General features: G+C 56.2%; 1 protein-coding gene across 3 annotated transcripts; it reads right to left on the bottom strand.

The window, feature by feature from the left end:
- Window positions 1-406: 406 nt before the first annotated feature.
- On the bottom strand, window positions 407-16,261 carry LOC132690622 (small ribosomal subunit protein eS19). 3 transcript variants are annotated; one of them, XM_081791520.1, is made up of 7 exons: window positions 16,130-16,261; window positions 15,588-15,658; window positions 15,193-15,293; window positions 1,999-2,322; window positions 1,632-1,750; window positions 991-1,059; window positions 407-861 (listed from the first exon to the last, which is right to left on the bottom strand). In XM_081791520.1, the coding sequence occupies exons 2-7, from the start codon at window positions 15,656-15,658 to the stop codon at window positions 742-744; spliced, it is 804 nt and encodes a 267-aa protein (XP_081647646.1). In that variant the 5' UTR covers window positions 16,130-16,261; the 3' UTR covers window positions 407-741. The 3 variants fall into 3 exon arrangements, with proteins under 3 accessions (XP_081647646.1, XP_060507291.1, XP_060507279.1); XM_060651296.2 differs by lacking the exons at window positions 407-861; window positions 991-1,059; window positions 1,632-1,750; window positions 1,999-2,322 and adding exons at window positions 8,191-8,253; window positions 9,189-9,243; window positions 9,774-9,957 and having other exon boundaries at window positions 16,130-16,241; XM_060651308.2 differs by lacking the exons at window positions 15,193-15,293; window positions 15,588-15,658; window positions 16,130-16,261 and adding an exon at window positions 3,877-4,032.
- Window positions 16,262-16,355: the final 94 nt, after the last annotated feature.

The following is a 16,355-nucleotide window of genomic DNA, read 5'->3' as shown; positions in this document are numbered from 1 at the left end:
TCCCCAAGTCAGAGCCACAGATTACAAATCCCTCTGCTTGGACTCCACTGCCAGAGAACAGGTATGGCCTGGCTGTGATCAGGGTCCGAGTCTGGTACCGGCCCCACCAGACAGGCCCCTGTGTTTGTGAGACTTAAATATGCAGAAATGGATATGGTCACCTGGCTCCTTCCTGTGTCTCTTCCCTGCTCTGGGATGTAGCCTGGGCAAGATGCTCCCCCAGACACTTCCTGTTTCTCTCACCTGGCAGCCAAGGCTGGCTACCTGGTCCCAGGTGTGGACAATGGGTAGGGGCTGGGGGCCCAGGATCCTGGGTCTGAGGAAGGAGGAGGCCAGAGGCCTGGACTCCTGGGTCCCACCAGGGGAGGGGGGCATCCCCATGAGATCCATGACTCCTGCCAAGGTCTGCAGTTGGGAAGGATTTATTATCACTAAGTGGCCATGACAGAGCAGGGAGGGGGAGGTGACACTAACGAGGCTCTACAATCAGCTCCCCTGGAGGCAGCGATTAAGGGCTCATTACCCGCTGGGTGTAGGGGGAGGCTGGGGCGGGCAGCGGGAGAACTGAATTGGGGTGTGGGGAGGGGATGAGGACAGTCGAGAGAGAAGAAGAGTGGATACCCCCAAGGGGGAAGTTGAGTCAGGACACTCCCAGGGAAGATTTTGTGAAAAGAGAACAGGAAGGGGTGGGGTAGGGGGCACAGGGGCTGGCAGCACAGCCGGTTGGGGCAGCCTTCAGGGTCAAGGCTTCTCCAGCTGGACGTCCCCGTCTCCGATGTGGAGGCTGCCCACATCCTGGTAGGTGCCCTGGAGGCCCCGGGAGATGTCCTCGTACATGGAGCAGTCATCAAGGTTCAGGCCCTGGGGTGGACACATGGTGGCGGGCCTCAGCGCCCTGATGGCCGAGCCCCTGCCCCCGGATGACCCTAGGGAGGACCCCACGAGAACCCCCAGGCGCCTGCCCCTAACTTGTCCCCACCCACCACTCACCTCATAAAGGTTTTCGTCTTCATAGTCATCCTGGACGTCCACCCCGAACTTCAAATTCTGCCATCGTTTCTGGGGGTGGGGGTGGATAATTGGGAGCCTCAGTGAGGGGGGTTGTGGGAGAATGTTTTCAGACCCTCCTGGGTGCCAGGAGGGGGTAAGGGGCACGCCAAAACCACATAGCGGGGGAGTGGCAGGTGTCCCGGCTGTCTCCACTGTCCTTCCACAAATAACAGCAATCACAGTAAATGGCAGTGGCCGCCGTGGCCTCAAGAGGGGCTGGTGCAGGTCAGAGGCCCCTGGGGGAACACGCAGCCCCCATCTTCCCTGGAGGGAGGGCCACTGCACTCCCGGTTGGGGGTGGGGGTAGAGTGAGACACCATGACTGGGGGGGGGGGCGGGGAGAGGGAGGTACATCTGGGGAGGTGGTGGGGGGAGGGGGGTTGAGAATGTCCTGGGGTAGGGAGGTTGAGGACAGCCCTGAGGGGAGACTGAGGCAAGATACCCCTCTTGGCCCCCGCACTCTTTAAACTCCCGTCATGGTACTAATTCATTTACCCCCTCAGCACTGTGAGGGTGCTGTCAGTCTCCCATTTTAGCAGGTGACCTCAGACTCAGAGGGCCCTGATCCCCAGGGGGCTCACCCTGAACAGCAGCAGTGTCCCAGGTACCACAGCACAGAACAGCAGGATGATGCCCTCGGCCGTGATGATATTGTTCTTGGTGCCCTCTCCCATGTCCAGGAAAGGTCTGGAGAGTGGCTCTGTGAGGAGGGGTGTTGCTCAGAGCGCTGCTGCCCCCTGCCCCCACACCCCTGGCCTCCCAGCCCCCCCCCCCCCACAACGCCAGACCACTGAAGCCCCCACTCCACAGATGAGGAGATCTGGCAGTGCGGACCAGGATATGCCCATGGTGGGGGCACTGGCTCCGTCCGCCACCTCCCAGGCAGGGTGGCAGCGGTGGGGGGGGGGGAGGGGAGACCCCCGGAGCCCAGCCAGGGCTGCCACTCACCGCGCACGCGGAGGTAGGTGCCGCAGGACTTCAGGACGTTGGGGAGTTCTCTGTTGGGGACTTTCTCCTCCACCTGGCACCTATACATGCCCATGTGGCTCTTGTTCACGGTGCTGATGGTCAGCTCGCCGTTGGGGCCTTCACCGCGGCTCCATAATATATCGGGCCACGTGGCATTGCCTTGGAGGACACGCCACCACGTGATGTTGAGGGTGCTGTCCGACCCGCTGCCATTGTGCAGACACTGGAGGTGGACGGTGTCCCCCAGGCTGACGGTCACTGATGGTGGGCCCCCATCCACCCACAGGGCCTGGCAGCCGGGGCCTGTGGAGAGGCGGAGGAGTCAGGGACTGTGGATGGGGACACAGGCCCCAGCCCCGGCCCCTGCGGGCAGCTGCCTGTGTGTGTGTGTGTGTGTGTGTGTGTGTGTGTGTGTGTCGGTGTCGTGGGGCTTGAGGACACTCCAGCAGGGCGGGGGTGGGGTGGGGTGGGGTGGGGTGGGAAGAGGGCACATGGTGTTGTCATTGGAGTAAGGCTGCGGGTTAGAGTGAATACGCTTGCTGGGGGACTGAGGCTGTACCTAGGGCAGCGGAGGGAGGGCACACCTGTGGAGGATGAGGACACCCTGGGGGAGGAGGGGAGGACACACCCCTGCGGGTCCCCCTCACTTCTCCAGCACTCCCTCTTGCCCCCCTCCCCATGCTCTGTGCTTTGGCCCCACTGAATTCACTGGCATTTGGATATTTGGTTCCCTAGTGGCAGAGGTGCCCCTGCCCAGGCAGCTCCCTCCAGAATCAGTTTGGGCGTCACCTCCTCCTGAAGGCCCTCCTGGTCCTCCTTCCACCCCCCCCCCCCAGCCCTGCCCCGCCCCTGCCACTTTATCTTGTGTAATCTTCACAAAACCCTCAGAGGTAGGTTCTCTCATCCCAGTTTACAGGTGGGACAGCTGAGGCCCGGGGAGGGCAAATCTGTTGCCTGGCATCATCAGGGCAGGGGGAGTGGCTGGGGTTTTTAAAGCCTGAGCCTCCCGGGCCTCTTCCTGCCAGTCTTTGGGCCTGCCTTGCCCTGCACCCTCACGCCCACCCGTTATTCTCTGTAACTTTCATGTGTCAACCTGAGAGGTTCAGGAGCGAGTTCAGTTGATGGCTGCGCTGGGGATTAGGGTAGGGACTCAGCACGGTGGTTGTCAAAAGGAAGCCAGCCCACAGCCCTCTTCTGAAGGGAGGAGGTGGGAGGTGAGGAAGAGAGGAGGGGGAAGAGGGGGGGAAAGAGGCAGCCACCTCAGGGTCATGGGCTACATTCCCCAGCCCGGCTCCCAGTGTAACCTGGGTGGTCACAGCCCCACTAGCTGGCATTGCCGGGATGGGGTTGGGGGGGGGCAGTACAGCTGGGAGGACAGTGTCAACGAGGAACCCCTCCCCCAGCATTGAAAAGGGGCTCCAGCCCATCGGGGTGACCGAGACTCAAGGCAGAGAAGGAGAAAGCTGTTTCTCCCCCCTGAAGCTGAGCCCTACCCCCAAGTGCTCTTCCTGCCCCCAGCTCTGGAGCTCAGTCAAGGGCGACCTTAGTTCCTTATTTTGACCTGTGAGGGGAGATGAGGGGGTGGGGAAGTCATCTCGCGCCCCTGTCTCCTTCCATGTGGCCGTGGACGGCCCTTCAACTTCGCCGAGCCCCCTCCGGCCTCCCCTCGGACCTGCGGCCTGCTTGGGACAGTCAAGCAGACAGATGCAGTTTCTTTAGGGGCCTTCCCAGCACTGCCCCCACCCCCACCTGCCGGTTCCTCTCCCCCCACTCCTAGTGCCCTTCTCTCTGCCCAAGCCCTCTCTCCAGCCTCCAGTCCTCCCCCGGCCCCCCAGCACCAGCCTGTTAGCCACGTACCCAGACCAACAGCGGAGATTAGGAAGAGGAGAAAGATAGTAGCACACGGCACTTGGGGGACTCCGGGACCCCCAGGCATCTCTCCCAGCGGGTTGGTTAGTCTGGGCTGCAGCAGTCCTGGGGTACCAGATTCCACCTCACTGGCCCCAAGCCCCGCCCCACTTCCTGCCCAGCCCCACCGGAGATGGGCTCCAATGGCCCCACTGCTGGGCCCTTCGGCTGTGGGCCCAGGGGCAGCCCCTGCCAGTGTGCTTCAGGCCCCGAGTGGAGAGAAACCGCTCCCTGCACCTGTGGCCGCAATTCCCCCGAGGGGAGGCTGCTGGGTTGGGGAAAGAAACCAGTTCACAGCCTGGCTCGGCCACTGGCCAGCCCTGGGAAGGAAGCCTGAGGGAGTCAGAGTTTGAGGTGCCTGCTGCGTGCAGGCGGTCTGTCCTGTCTGGGTGGTGGTTCTGAGCCCGGTCTCCGTTCAGTCACTGACCTTAGGCAAAGCTGAGCCTCTCTCTGAGCCTCCACGTCTTCACCTCTTGAGGTTGGAATCCAGGATTTAAAGGGGTTGTGCATGCACAGCTCTGAACATAGGGCCTAGCCCATAGCAGGTGCTCAGTAGATGTTGGTTGCTCTTTTTTTTTTAAATTTTTTTTTTCAACGTTTTTTATTTATTTTTGGGACAGAGAGAGACAGAGCATGAACGGGGGAGGGGCAGAGAGAGAGGGAGACACAGAATCGGAAACAGGCTCCAGGCTCCGAGCCATCAGCCCAGAGCCCGACGCGGGGCTCGAACTCACGGACCGCGAGATCGTGACCTGGCTGAAGTCGGACGCTTAACCGACTGCGCCACCCAGGCGCCCCTGTTGGTTGCTCTTAATGTTCATGAAAATAAATGGGGGCAGGCTGATCGGCTCTATGACTAGGTGGTGGCTTTCTAAGCCTTGGCATTAAAAGCAAAAAAAAAAAAATTTTTAATGGTTATTTATTTTTGAGAGAGAGAGAGAGTCAGAGCTCGAGCAGGGAAGAGGCAGAGAGAGAGGGAGGCACAGAATATGAAGCAGGCTCCAGGCTCTGAGCTGTCAGCACAGAACCCGATGTGGGGCCCCAACCCCCAAACTACAAGATAATGACCTGAGCTGAAGTCGGATGTTTAACCGACTGAGCCAGCCAGGTGCCCCGTGGGCCTTGGCGTTTAAAAAAAAATTTTTTTTAAATAATCTCTACATCCAACTTGATGGGGCTCGAACTCACAACCCTGAGATCAAGAGTTGCATGCTCTATTGACAGAGCCAGCCGAGAGCCCCAGCCTTGGCGTTTTTAATCTCAGCAATGAGAACAAGAATATCTCCCTGCTGTTGTGAGATGAGCTGATGTCCCCAGCACCCTAGGAGTTAGAGCCATGATGGGCTCTCGACATGAGTCAGCCTCCCCACAAGTAGGTAAGGTAGGTCACCCCCCCATTTTACAGAGGAGAAAACTGAGGCCCAGAGAGGAGATGCCATCACTTACCCAGTGTAGTACAATTTGGGAGTAGTGGAGCAGAGATTCAAAGTCACTTACGTGGGCCCACATACCTTTGAGCATCATTTTAGGTCACGTGGAAGGAAAATGAGGTCTGAGGAGTGGGGGTGGGGAATTACATGAGGTTGTTGAGATGTTTGTGAGCCGTTAGGGGACAGTCACACATGCACCTAAGAAGACACATAGGGAAAAACATTTATTGCAGAGAGATTTTTGGTAGCAGAAGCTGGGAAACAGAAAGCCCATTTACAGGAGAATGGGACGCATACATTGTGGTGTAGGCAGCCGGTAGAGTAATACTCAGCAGGAGAAAAGGCAGAGCTCTGCTTGTCAACACGGCTGCGTCTCAGAAATGACATGAAAATGACGTGTAGCATGAAACAGTTGACTTGTTTTCAAAAGGCGAAGCAACACTGGGTGCTGTTAGGGACACATGCATCTGTAGTCAATTAGGGAACCCATGCAGGTGAGCGACACCCAGTTCCTGAGAGGGGGTTCCCTTTGGGGCAAGCAAGGAGGGCTGTGACCTCAGAGGGCTGGTACAGAGGCTTTGTCTGTGCCAGTTTTAGGTCTTGTGTTACTTCTTAAGCTGGGTAGGGGGTACATGGGTCTTTCTTACACTAATAGGTATACTGTTTTGATTGCTTGAAGCATTTCATGACTTATAAATGAAAATGCAATTGTCACCCACACAGAGCATGGGCCTCCGGAGTTCATGTTTGAATGTCAGTTCTGTTTCAATCTCAGCTCTGCCAACTGACTGGTGGTCTGAACCTCAGTTTCTTCTCCTGTAATCACCCTGCTTGTCCCCCTTGTGAGGCTACAAGAATACTACAGTGAGCTTATCACAGTTCCTAGGACACAGTTCCGCTTCTCTGGCCTGGGGCCCTCCCCCTTCCCTCCAGGGACCCAGGTGTTCTGCTGTGACCCTTGTTGTGTAGCAGGTCACCAGCCCCTCTCTGCTTTAGCTCCTCCTTATGATCCTCGTCCCCCCTCCCCCCCCGCCCTCCCCCGCCTCAAGAAACCTGGGCAGACGCTGCAGCCCTGTAATTCACCTCCTGCATCTGCTGAGGCTGTTTCCAGGCCCTCGACTGCCCCCCAGCGGCTGGAGAGGCGCAGCTGCTGGATTGCAGGCCTTTGAGGCCGAACTGGACTGTTTGGGCACGTCCACACCCCGCTTACCTCGTTGCCCCATTTCCTGTACTTCTGAGGCGGGCAATGCACCGTAGTGGCTGGAGCCCAGCTGCCCGGGTCCAAATTCCGGCTTTGCCACCCCCCTATAGTACATAGGCAAATTACCCACCCTGTGACTTACTCTCACTACATCTAAAATGTGGGGGCTTTTGGGCACCTTCAGCAGGTTGCCTTGTGTTAGGTGATACAAAGTGCCTTTGCATGTGGTAGGCTGTTTATTCAGTACAAGTCTTCCAGCACTTTTTTTTAACGTTTATTTATTATTGAAAGAGAGAGACAGAGCGTGAGCAGAGGAGGGACAGAGAGAGAGGGAGACACGGAATCTGAAGCAGGCTCCAGGCCCTGAGCTGTCAGCACAGAGCCCGACGCGGGGCTCGAACTCACAGACCGTGAGACAGGACCTGAGCTGAAGTCGGACGCTTAACCGAGCCCCCCAGGCACCCTCAGCACTGACTTCTAAGCTGGGAGAGAGGCCAGCTTCATTTCCCACCAGGTGAGGGACTCTGCTGTTCTCTGGTAACTGGTTGTCTGCTTGGTGTGATGTCCTGAGCCATGGCACAATCTACCTATATGGTACTTCCCCAGATCCCTCAAGAATAAGAAACTAAGTTGGGGCACCGGGATGGCTCAGTCTGTTGGGCGTCCAACTTCGACTCAGGTCATGAACTGTGGCCTGTGAGATGGAGCCCGCATTGGTCTCTGTGTTGACAGTTTGGAGCCTGCTTCCAAAGGTCTCCCTCTCTCTGCCCCTTCCCCATTCGCACGGTCTCTTCCAAAGCCAGCTCAGGCTCAGCATCTTAGCACTCCCCAGGTAGGAGGTGGGTTTGGTCCCACAGGGGCCACTTTTCCAGGCTGTTTTCTGGGGCCTGGCACATACCCACTTGGTGCCCTTCGTATCCCCTGCCCCTGCCAGGGGCCCAATCATACGCAGGCTCCTGCCCCATTCATGCCTGAGAGCCAATCACCTCACAGGACTGAAGAGGCAGTGCCCCTCTACCTCTGCTCAGGTGCCTCTCGCACCTCTCCACTAGGAGGATGGTGGGTGTGGGTGGGAAAGGGCACTGGGTCCCAACTCTGGGGCAGGTACAACCAGCTCCAGAAGGGCCCAAGGCAATAGATCTCTAGAGAGCAAAGGTTCAGGCAGGGTCAGTGGTCTGTTTGCCAACAAATGGTGCACACCAAGTCACCTTGGCCTGGAGGCACTCAAGGAGTCACCAGAAATGAAGGCCGGCTGCCCCGGCCCTGCTTTGTTGCAGGAAGGGACAGAATGCGGTCTCTGTAGCCCAGGCCCCAGCTGGGGCCACTGCCTGAAAGCCACTCCTTTTCAGTTTCTCATCTTACTGAGAACTGCAAAGGCAGGATGTGGGGGAGGTGCAAGGGCCTCTTGTCCTGGCCCCACCCAACCACCAGTCCAGCTAGGGCACCAGGCCCACTGGGGGTGGAACTGCTTGAACCGGGAAGGCTGGGCCTTAGGCTTTAGTGGCTGCTGGTATCACAGTCACTAGGGATCCCTAGTCCCCCTCTTTCACGAGGAAAGGGAAGCTCAAGGCGCCTCCTTCATGCCCCCAAAGGGAAGAGCAACAGCAGCCAATCAAGAGACTCGGACCAGGATTACGAATGAGGCAATTTATTAACCCAGCATTTGTTCTAATGCTTCTTGTTGGCAGCTGCCACCTGTGGGAAAAGACGGGAGAGTAATTAAGATCGGCCGTGGGGTCTGTGTTCTGGAGCTTTGGAGCAGCTACCCGCCACCCGAGGGACGCCGGGCACCTGGATTTGTGGTCTGACCGGTGTTCATCCAATCTAATCCTTATAGCCTCGGGCATTTCCCCATTTTACAGAAGTGTCAGCGGGGACTAAAAGAAAGGGAGTGGCGGAGCAGGATTCCAACACCTGCCCACTGCTCTGCTATCCACACTGTCTATGCCCTGCCCTGCGCAGAAGAGATCACCGGCTCCTTCCAGGCAACCCCCGGACTCCCAGGGGGCTGACACCTTCTACTCTTTTTTGACACTTGACTAAGTGATTGAGCCCTCCAAGGCTCCTAGGAGACCTGAGTCAATGATACAGAAAGAAAAAACCCAACAATGGGTTCATGCCTGGCCCTGGGGGCTCCCACTGCTGTAGCCCACTGAGCCCTCACCACTACCCTATGGAGGCTGGCAAGAGTAGACCATTCTACAGATGGGACTGGCTCCAGGCGAACAGACTCTGCCCTAAGGTGTCCAGCCAGTCAGGGATCTGGATGGAGACCCTTGTTCTGAGCTGGCTTGCCTCCCCCACTCTCTCCACAGCCATCCCGGCTGATGTCAGTGAGCATGAAGAATGAGAAAACACTGCAGCTAGAGTCCTGAGAAGGCTGATTGGGCAAAGGGGAGTTGTGTGCAGAAACCTGTCCTGCATGAGAAACAATTCCAGCTGCACGCCAGGCCTGGGGTCCCGGCACCCACATTTCTAACCAGCTCTAGCAGGAAGTTAGTCAGAAATGTTCTTTCTCCTGCCCCTGACCCCACCAGCCTGGGCTGTGCCCTCCAGGGTAGGAAATTCTGACCTGACAAATCCCAGGCAGTGACTAAGAGACCCAGTCCCGGCCCACACCCAGGCCTCACCTGTCCGGCGATTCTGTCCAGATCTCTCTGTCCCTGAGGTGTCAGTTTGCGTCCCCTGCGGGAGAAGGGTCATGCAGCCCCCCATGAGTGGAGGCTCTCAACCATGTCACTGCCAGGCCCACCCTGGATGTAAGCCAGGCTTCCCAAGAAGGCACCTGGCCATGGGACCACATGACACCAGCCAAGTCCCACTGAGGGCCCCAGTCAGCTGCATTCTAACGAGCTGGGGGCAGGAGTGGGAGCCCCCCTGGGAGCTGCCAGGGTGTCGTTTGTGCAAGCATTAGATCAAAAGCCCCGAAAAATCAATTGGGAAAAGTTAACGAGCAGGCTAATGAAAGCGGACAGTCGCTAAATTACCTTCTTGGAGCTTGGGGTAGTCAGCCAGAGAGGTCGGGGTGAGGCCCCTCACTGTTCACTTTTCTGCAGAATCCCCTGCCCGCCTGAGGGGCAGGTGCAGACAGCAGGACAGACCTGGCACCTCTCCACACGGGGGAAGGATGGCTCTAGACAACTTCATTACAGGTGATCTGACCCCAAGTGTCCTCCATCACCCCTGTCCCAGCCATTCCCCCCAACCCCGCTTACCCATCTTGGTCCTTTTCCACCATTTTCAGCCCCTCTAGGGCTTGGAGGACCCTGCGGGCCACGCTCTTGGAGCCTCTGCTAAAGTGGCTGGGCATGACCCCATTTCTCTGACGTCCTCCATAGATCTTGGTCATGGAGCCGACTCCAGCGCCGCCCCGGAGGTACAGGTGCCGTGCTGTGGAAGCTGGGTGGGGTGTGCGTGAGATGTGAGGATCCTTCTCAAGCAAAGTAGAGTCCTCTCTATAGCTGACGCAGGCTGAGGGAAGGGCCTCGCTCAAGGTCACACACATAACTGTGTGCATAGCAGCTAATTCCTCCCATTGTATAGCCCGGAAAACTGAGAATACACAGACTAAGGACTGGGCCCCCACCCCAGCTATCCCACAGCCAAGCTGCCCTACACCCCGGGCCCAGCTGAGGAGACTGGACGGCCTGCCACAGCTGAGCTGCCGTGAGCCTGGGCCCAGGGTCCTATGGGCAGAGCCTGGCAAATGCTTAAGCTGTTGACTTTCCACCTCCAGGTCCAGGCCTGAGGGGCAGGAGTACGAGCAGGGATATGTCACCTGAGCGCAGCTCCCTAAGCCCCTTGGCCCTGGAGAACTCAGGGTCAGAGCCGACACCCCATGCAGTGATGTTCCCAACCCTGAACGGGCATCACCCCTTCCGCAACCACAGGATTCTTATCCGGCTTGGACAAGTCCCCCATCCCTCACTGTTCTGTTCAACAGGGCCATTTGCCCACCAGGCCCTGTGCCATCTGCTTTTCATGCTCCCCCATGAGGCAGTAAGATGGTTTTACGACCTGGCCTGATGGTGTGTGGCCTCGGTAAGTCACCCACCCTCACCTGAGAGCTGCACGGGTGTCCAGTGCTATTCTCCTTCACAGAAAAGCAAACAGGCTCCAGAAGGCACTCACTGGCCTCATGTCACATAGCACGGAGGGACAGACTGTTCTGGCTTTCTATCTCAGGGGGCCACTGAAATTTGAGGGAACTAGGGCTTGAGATGCAAGGACTCCAGGTCATTCCAGGGCTGCCAGCGATCAGTACATAAGGTTTTGCCCAAGTGACTACTTTTAGTCCCTACAGATCAGAGGGGAAAAATCAGGATTCCTTCCTCCAGTAACTACTTACTCCTAACAACCAGGTGCCAGGCCACATCCATGACCTTGTGGGGTTCTGAGCTGGGGGTGGGTGGAACTTACCACCTAAAGTGGGCTACTCCTCCCAAAGAAGTTCTTCCACACCACTTGTCCCCACCCAGACCCCTCCTGCCCTGTAAGATGGTCTTCAGATACAGTCATGGGCTTCTGGGGGCCTCGGCATGGCTGAAACCCTCACCACCTTTATCAGGACCACTGTACAACCTCTCCCTGGTTTCACTGCTTCCAGCTTTTGCTCACTTTAAAACTGTTCTCCTTGGGGGGCGCCTGGGTGGCTCAGTCAGTTGAGCATCTGACTTCGGCTCAGGTCATGATCTCACAGCCTGTGAGTTCGAGCCCCGCATCGGGCTCTGTGCTGACAGCTCAGAGCCTGGAGGCTGCTTCGGATTCTGTGTCTCCCTCTCTCTGCCCCTCCCCCACTCATGCTCTCGCATGCTCTCTCTCAAAAATAAACAAACATTAAAAAAAAATTTTTTTAAACAGTTCTCCTTGGTTCTTCCTACCTCCACACCACCTCCAGCATCAAAACTCCCCTTCCAGTGATATCACTGGAAAAGTCCAGACTTCCAGACCAGCTCACATGCCCAACAGCTACCACCATTCCTCCTGTGCCTGTGCCAAGCCATGCTTTGGCCTGGGTGGAGATGTGCTCTCCCACCTGGGCTCTACCCAGGGCTGAGGAAAGCAGAATGGCCTCAGGAAGGGGTCAGTGGAATACTCCCAAGCACACAGATGCCCAGGAGAAGCCTGGCCAGGCTGGGACCAACGCTCAGCCTAGCCCCAATCCGGGCTCTGTATAAAAAGAGATGGCCAACCCCCGAGCCGTCTGGCAACACAGGGTGTGGATCCCGACACTGCTCCTCTCAGCCGAGTCCACCCCGTTTGGGCGGTCTGGGCCTGGGCCACGGGACTCAAGGGGAAGCCTACTCAAATCCTGAGGATTGAGTGGCAGACAATAAGCTCCAGTAAAGTCCAACTATTAGTTTCTTCAAGGAGGAGGTGGAGGGGCTGCTGTAAATTTTTCCTTAAGCTGCAAAAAACTAGCTGGTGTGGTGTCAGATAGAGGGTACCCCCCACCCCAGTTCTTGGTAATTATTTTCCTGACCTATTAAAAGGGAAAGAATATTAATGCTACAAGTCGGAAAGCATTACAGTCAAAATAACAGAATTCTACAAAATAATTGGCCTTTTCTCACCCCCACCCTGCTGAGACCCAGGCCCCAATCCTTCTGAAGTGGAGCTGTAACATCACAAATCAGGCCATCCTAGGTGACATCCTAGGCTTAGGAGGTGACAGCAAGCCAGGTGTGGTCACAAATGGCTTCTCAAGTCCCTCTAAGACTTTCTGCTCCTCTTGGAAATCCTGTCCCAAGTGTCCAGGAGTCACTCCCCACCTCAGAGTATAAAGGAGGGACCAGTAGCATCCTCCCACCCAAGGGGCCACCAGGCGGAGAGGGTCACAATGCTCTTGAACACCTGGTATACCAAAGTTTCACAAATGTCTTTGCAGCGCAGCATTTTTTTTTTTAAGTTTATTTATATTGTGGGGGGGCAGGGGAGGGGGAGAGGGGGAGGGAGGGAGGGAGGGAGGGAGGGAGGGAGAGAGAGAGAGAGAGAGAGAGAGAGAGAGAGAGAGATATAAAGAGAATCCCAGGCAGGCTCTGCACTGTCAGCATGCAGGGCCTGAACTCACTGTGAAAACATGACCTGAGCTGAAGTTGGATGCTCAACTGAGCCACCCAGGTGCCCCTACAGCTCAGCATCTTAATAACTGTTCTTTGCCAAGCTTCTAAGGAAAGAATCCGGACATTGTCACCCCTTAACTTGTTCCTGAAATGTCTCCAAGGCCTTGACCTTTCCAATAACAGCATATGTGACTGCCCAGCCCTATGCACTGATCAGAGAAGACCAGGTCCCATCCACAATGATTTCATTTGGGACATTCAGATGTCCCAATTTAGGAGTCACTCACTGCTGGACAAGACACAATGGATTCCCACCTCCCTCCCAAGCAAGACCTTCTGACAATGAAGAAACCAGGGGGCTTGTCCAAGGCCACACGGCAACACCCCCTCCCCTCACAAACCCTACAGTGGTCTTTCCTTGACATCACAATGCAGGGAAGGAGAAAATGCAAACACAGCACAGACTCGGGTCTGCCAAGCTTGGAGTCAGCGTGTCATGCTCTCCTAAGGTCACTTCACCTGTCTGTACCTGTTTCCTCTTTGGTAACTGAGTATCTCCAGTGACTTGCCCAGAGTATGAGCTAACCCCAACTAGGTGGGAGCACTCTAGGCTGGTAAACTTCTCCAGTAAAGGGTCAGAATAAATATTTTTGGCTTTGGACGCCACCAGTCCGTCACAATTGCAACTCTGCCTCAGGTGTACATGTAAACAAATGGGCGTGGCAGTGTCCCAACAAAAATGTGCACAACAGACCTTGGTCTAGAATCACTATGCTATGCCACTAAGGCAGCTGGGGAAATGAGGTCAAAAAGGGAGTTTTGGAAACCTTGAGTAAGGGAGATCAGGATGGCAGGTAGAGGATGCACACTCCGTGTGAGTTGTCAGAGAAGGGGCCAGGAAACAGTCTAAGGCTCATCTAGGTGTACTGCCCAGGGTGGTCTCGATCTCATTTCACATTAATCTCTCCCCATCTACAAAAATACAACAAGCATAAAACAGAAAACCACCAGTACTATGTGGGAAGTTTTCAACAGGGCAGATTAAACAAAATATGTAGATTTACCTGACCACATAGGAAAAGCCAGTAGACTTTCTCCTCATCTTAGATCCAAAACTGCCTTGACCAACTGATTCTTGGGGCGTTGCCAAAGAACATTCAGGACCAGGCAGCCTTGCTTCCCAAGATGGGTGGATGGGGTGGTGGTCTCATCCAGGCCCCATCACTAATGTGTGCCTGGGGAAATCAAGCCAGCTTCCCTTCCCCAACCCTTTTTTCTTCCTAACAGCAGAGTGGGGATCCCCGCTATATGCTACCCACCCTACCCACCTGAGAGTTGACCTTTTAATCCTCAGGGGTCTGAGGCTGTGGCCAAGTCATGTTGGCCTCTGCCCGTCCAGGGCCTGAAACAGAGTGGACCTCATGGACATCTGATGCACAAGAGCAACACCAATCTACAAAATACATCATATTCCAAAGTGCCAAAGGGACTTGGTACCAAGGCCAACTCTTCTCAAAGTCACCCTGAAGCTTTCTTTATTTCTAAACTGTGCTTCCCACCTACTTCCTGTCTGGAGACAGTCTTTGGCCAGGATGGAGCCCCTAGGTCAGAGATTGAAGGTTAAAAGATTGCAGAAGCTGAGGGTCCTTAATGAAGGCCTGTGCAGAGGTTGCTGCCTTGAACAACCTAGCACTGACCACCCCTCCATCCCTAAGTTAGGCCTTCATGGAGTGACAGCTGGGAGAAACTTGAAATGTCAAGGACAGGTGAAAATTAGCACTGTGCCATTGGGCACTACACTGAAGTCACTCCTTCGAACTTATCACTGGTAGACTAATAAGAGAGGGGACTGGCAAATGGTTACAGGGTGATCATAAGGCTTTGTTTTGGGTACTTGGGACTTACCAAGATTTAGAGCAAGGAGTGACCTGGCCAGATCCCAACCACTTAAAAGAAATGGTCTCTCTAGAGAGACAAGGAGAAAACCAGCCTATGGATCTGAACGATAAAAATGGGACACCTGACTTTTCTTGAAGGACTACTCTGCCACAGGGGTATTGTACAGGTTTTAACTGTCATAAGCTCATTTGATTCCCACTACAATCCTGTGTTGTTAACAATCGTTAGCCTCATTTCAGAGAGGACACAAAGAGGAACAGGCAGATGGAGGCCACACAGTTAAGTGGCAGAGAGAAATCTGAACTGGGGAGAGTCTTGACTCCACGAACATGGAAGCGTCAGTAAACGCTTTCCTCTAAAACAAACTACCTCTAAGTAAACGATGAACATTCACTTGACCCTGGGTTTCCCTAGAGTTTCAGAGGAAGCCACAGGTCCTCACATCAATCGCTTACAAACGAAAACAGACTCAGAAATGAAGTTACTGAGCGTCACACAAGCACGCAGCGATAGCCTAGTGCTTCTCACACTGTAGATCAACTATAATTTAAAGAGTTTCTCTCCTCTTGCAATCTTGGGAGAGCTCACAGAGAGAACAGGGAGGTATGGTTTGTGCCAGGGGTCACCCAGCACCCCCCCCCCCCCCCATTACCCAGAGGCCCCAGTTCCTCACCAGCTCGTGTGTAGAACCAGTTCTCATCGTAGGGAGCAAGCTCTTTATGCTTGGCCAGCTTGACAGTGTCCACCCATTCAGGGACTTTCAGCTTCCCAGACCTGGGACCGACCAACGGTGAGAAAGTGACAATCCAGGAGTCTCCCCAAACTCCAGCCCCCAAATCCCCTCTGCTCAACCCAAAATGTATAGGTTACCAGGAGCTCCACGTGTCCCAGAATATAAAAAAACCAGAAACGCGGCCACAACCCAAACCCAGGCCTCAGGCAGAAAAGCAGACTCCACACGGAGACCTCACACAAGCCTCCCGGTACCCGAGAAGAGAAACAACGTCCGCGGAGGAGTCAGGCAAAGACCACAGCCCCCATCCACCGAGCCCGAGGCCCCACACTCACTTTTTGAGGAAGGCTGCCAGAGCTCTGACGAACTCCTGCTGGTTCACGTCTTTTACAGTAACTCCAGGCATCTACGAGAAAAAGAGCAAGCATGTGAACTTGGCACTGGTGGAGACGGCTGACAGGGGCCAGGGCCTTGCCCCCACGCGACCGCAGCCGCCGCACTCCCGTTCCTTCCCGAGGCCCTACTTCAGATACGGGCCCTAAAGGCCCCGGCGCCTGTGGGTGCTAGACTTCACCGCCGCTCACGGTCTCTGCGCGTCGCACGAGCACGGCCTGGCGCCGTGATGGAGACGCCAGATGACCCCAGCCCCTGATTCTGGGGACCCCCTCCTTGCATCCCCGCCGCCCGCCTGGCCCAGTCTCGGTCCCCGGACCTCGCAGACCGGGCATGTCCGGGCCTGCCGCTCGCACGTGGCTGCGGCTCCAGGGGGCGGGGCGGCCCCACACAGTCTCCCCGGGGGCCCCAGGCACGCACTCCCGCCTGGGGAGTCGGGCCCCTGACGCCCCGCGCCCAGCCCGAGCAGGAGCGCCCATCTTACCGTGCGGCCTCCGCGCTGCCAGCCAGGGGAAAGGGAGCAACGGGGTTTCCCGGGCGCACAAGTCGGGCGTCGGGTATCGCGAGAAGTGCGAGCTCTCGCGAGAGCGAGGCCAGAAGAGCCGCCCCGCCTCTCTGAGGGCGAATGCGGCTTCGAGCTGGGAGGGCGTGTGGTGTGGGGGCGGGCAGGCAAAGGAGAAAGCCTAGGGGACGGGGGTGGAAGCCTGGGT

The sequence above is a fragment of the Panthera onca genome, chromosome E2, assembly GCF_046562875.1.
Source record: "Panthera onca isolate mPanOnc1 chromosome E2, mPanOnc1 haplotype 2, whole genome shotgun sequence".
NCBI lineage: Eukaryota > Metazoa > Chordata > Mammalia > Carnivora > Felidae > Panthera > Panthera onca.
The sequence above is the reverse complement of the archived record's forward strand: the minus strand, read 5'-3'. Positions and strand labels throughout refer to the sequence as shown.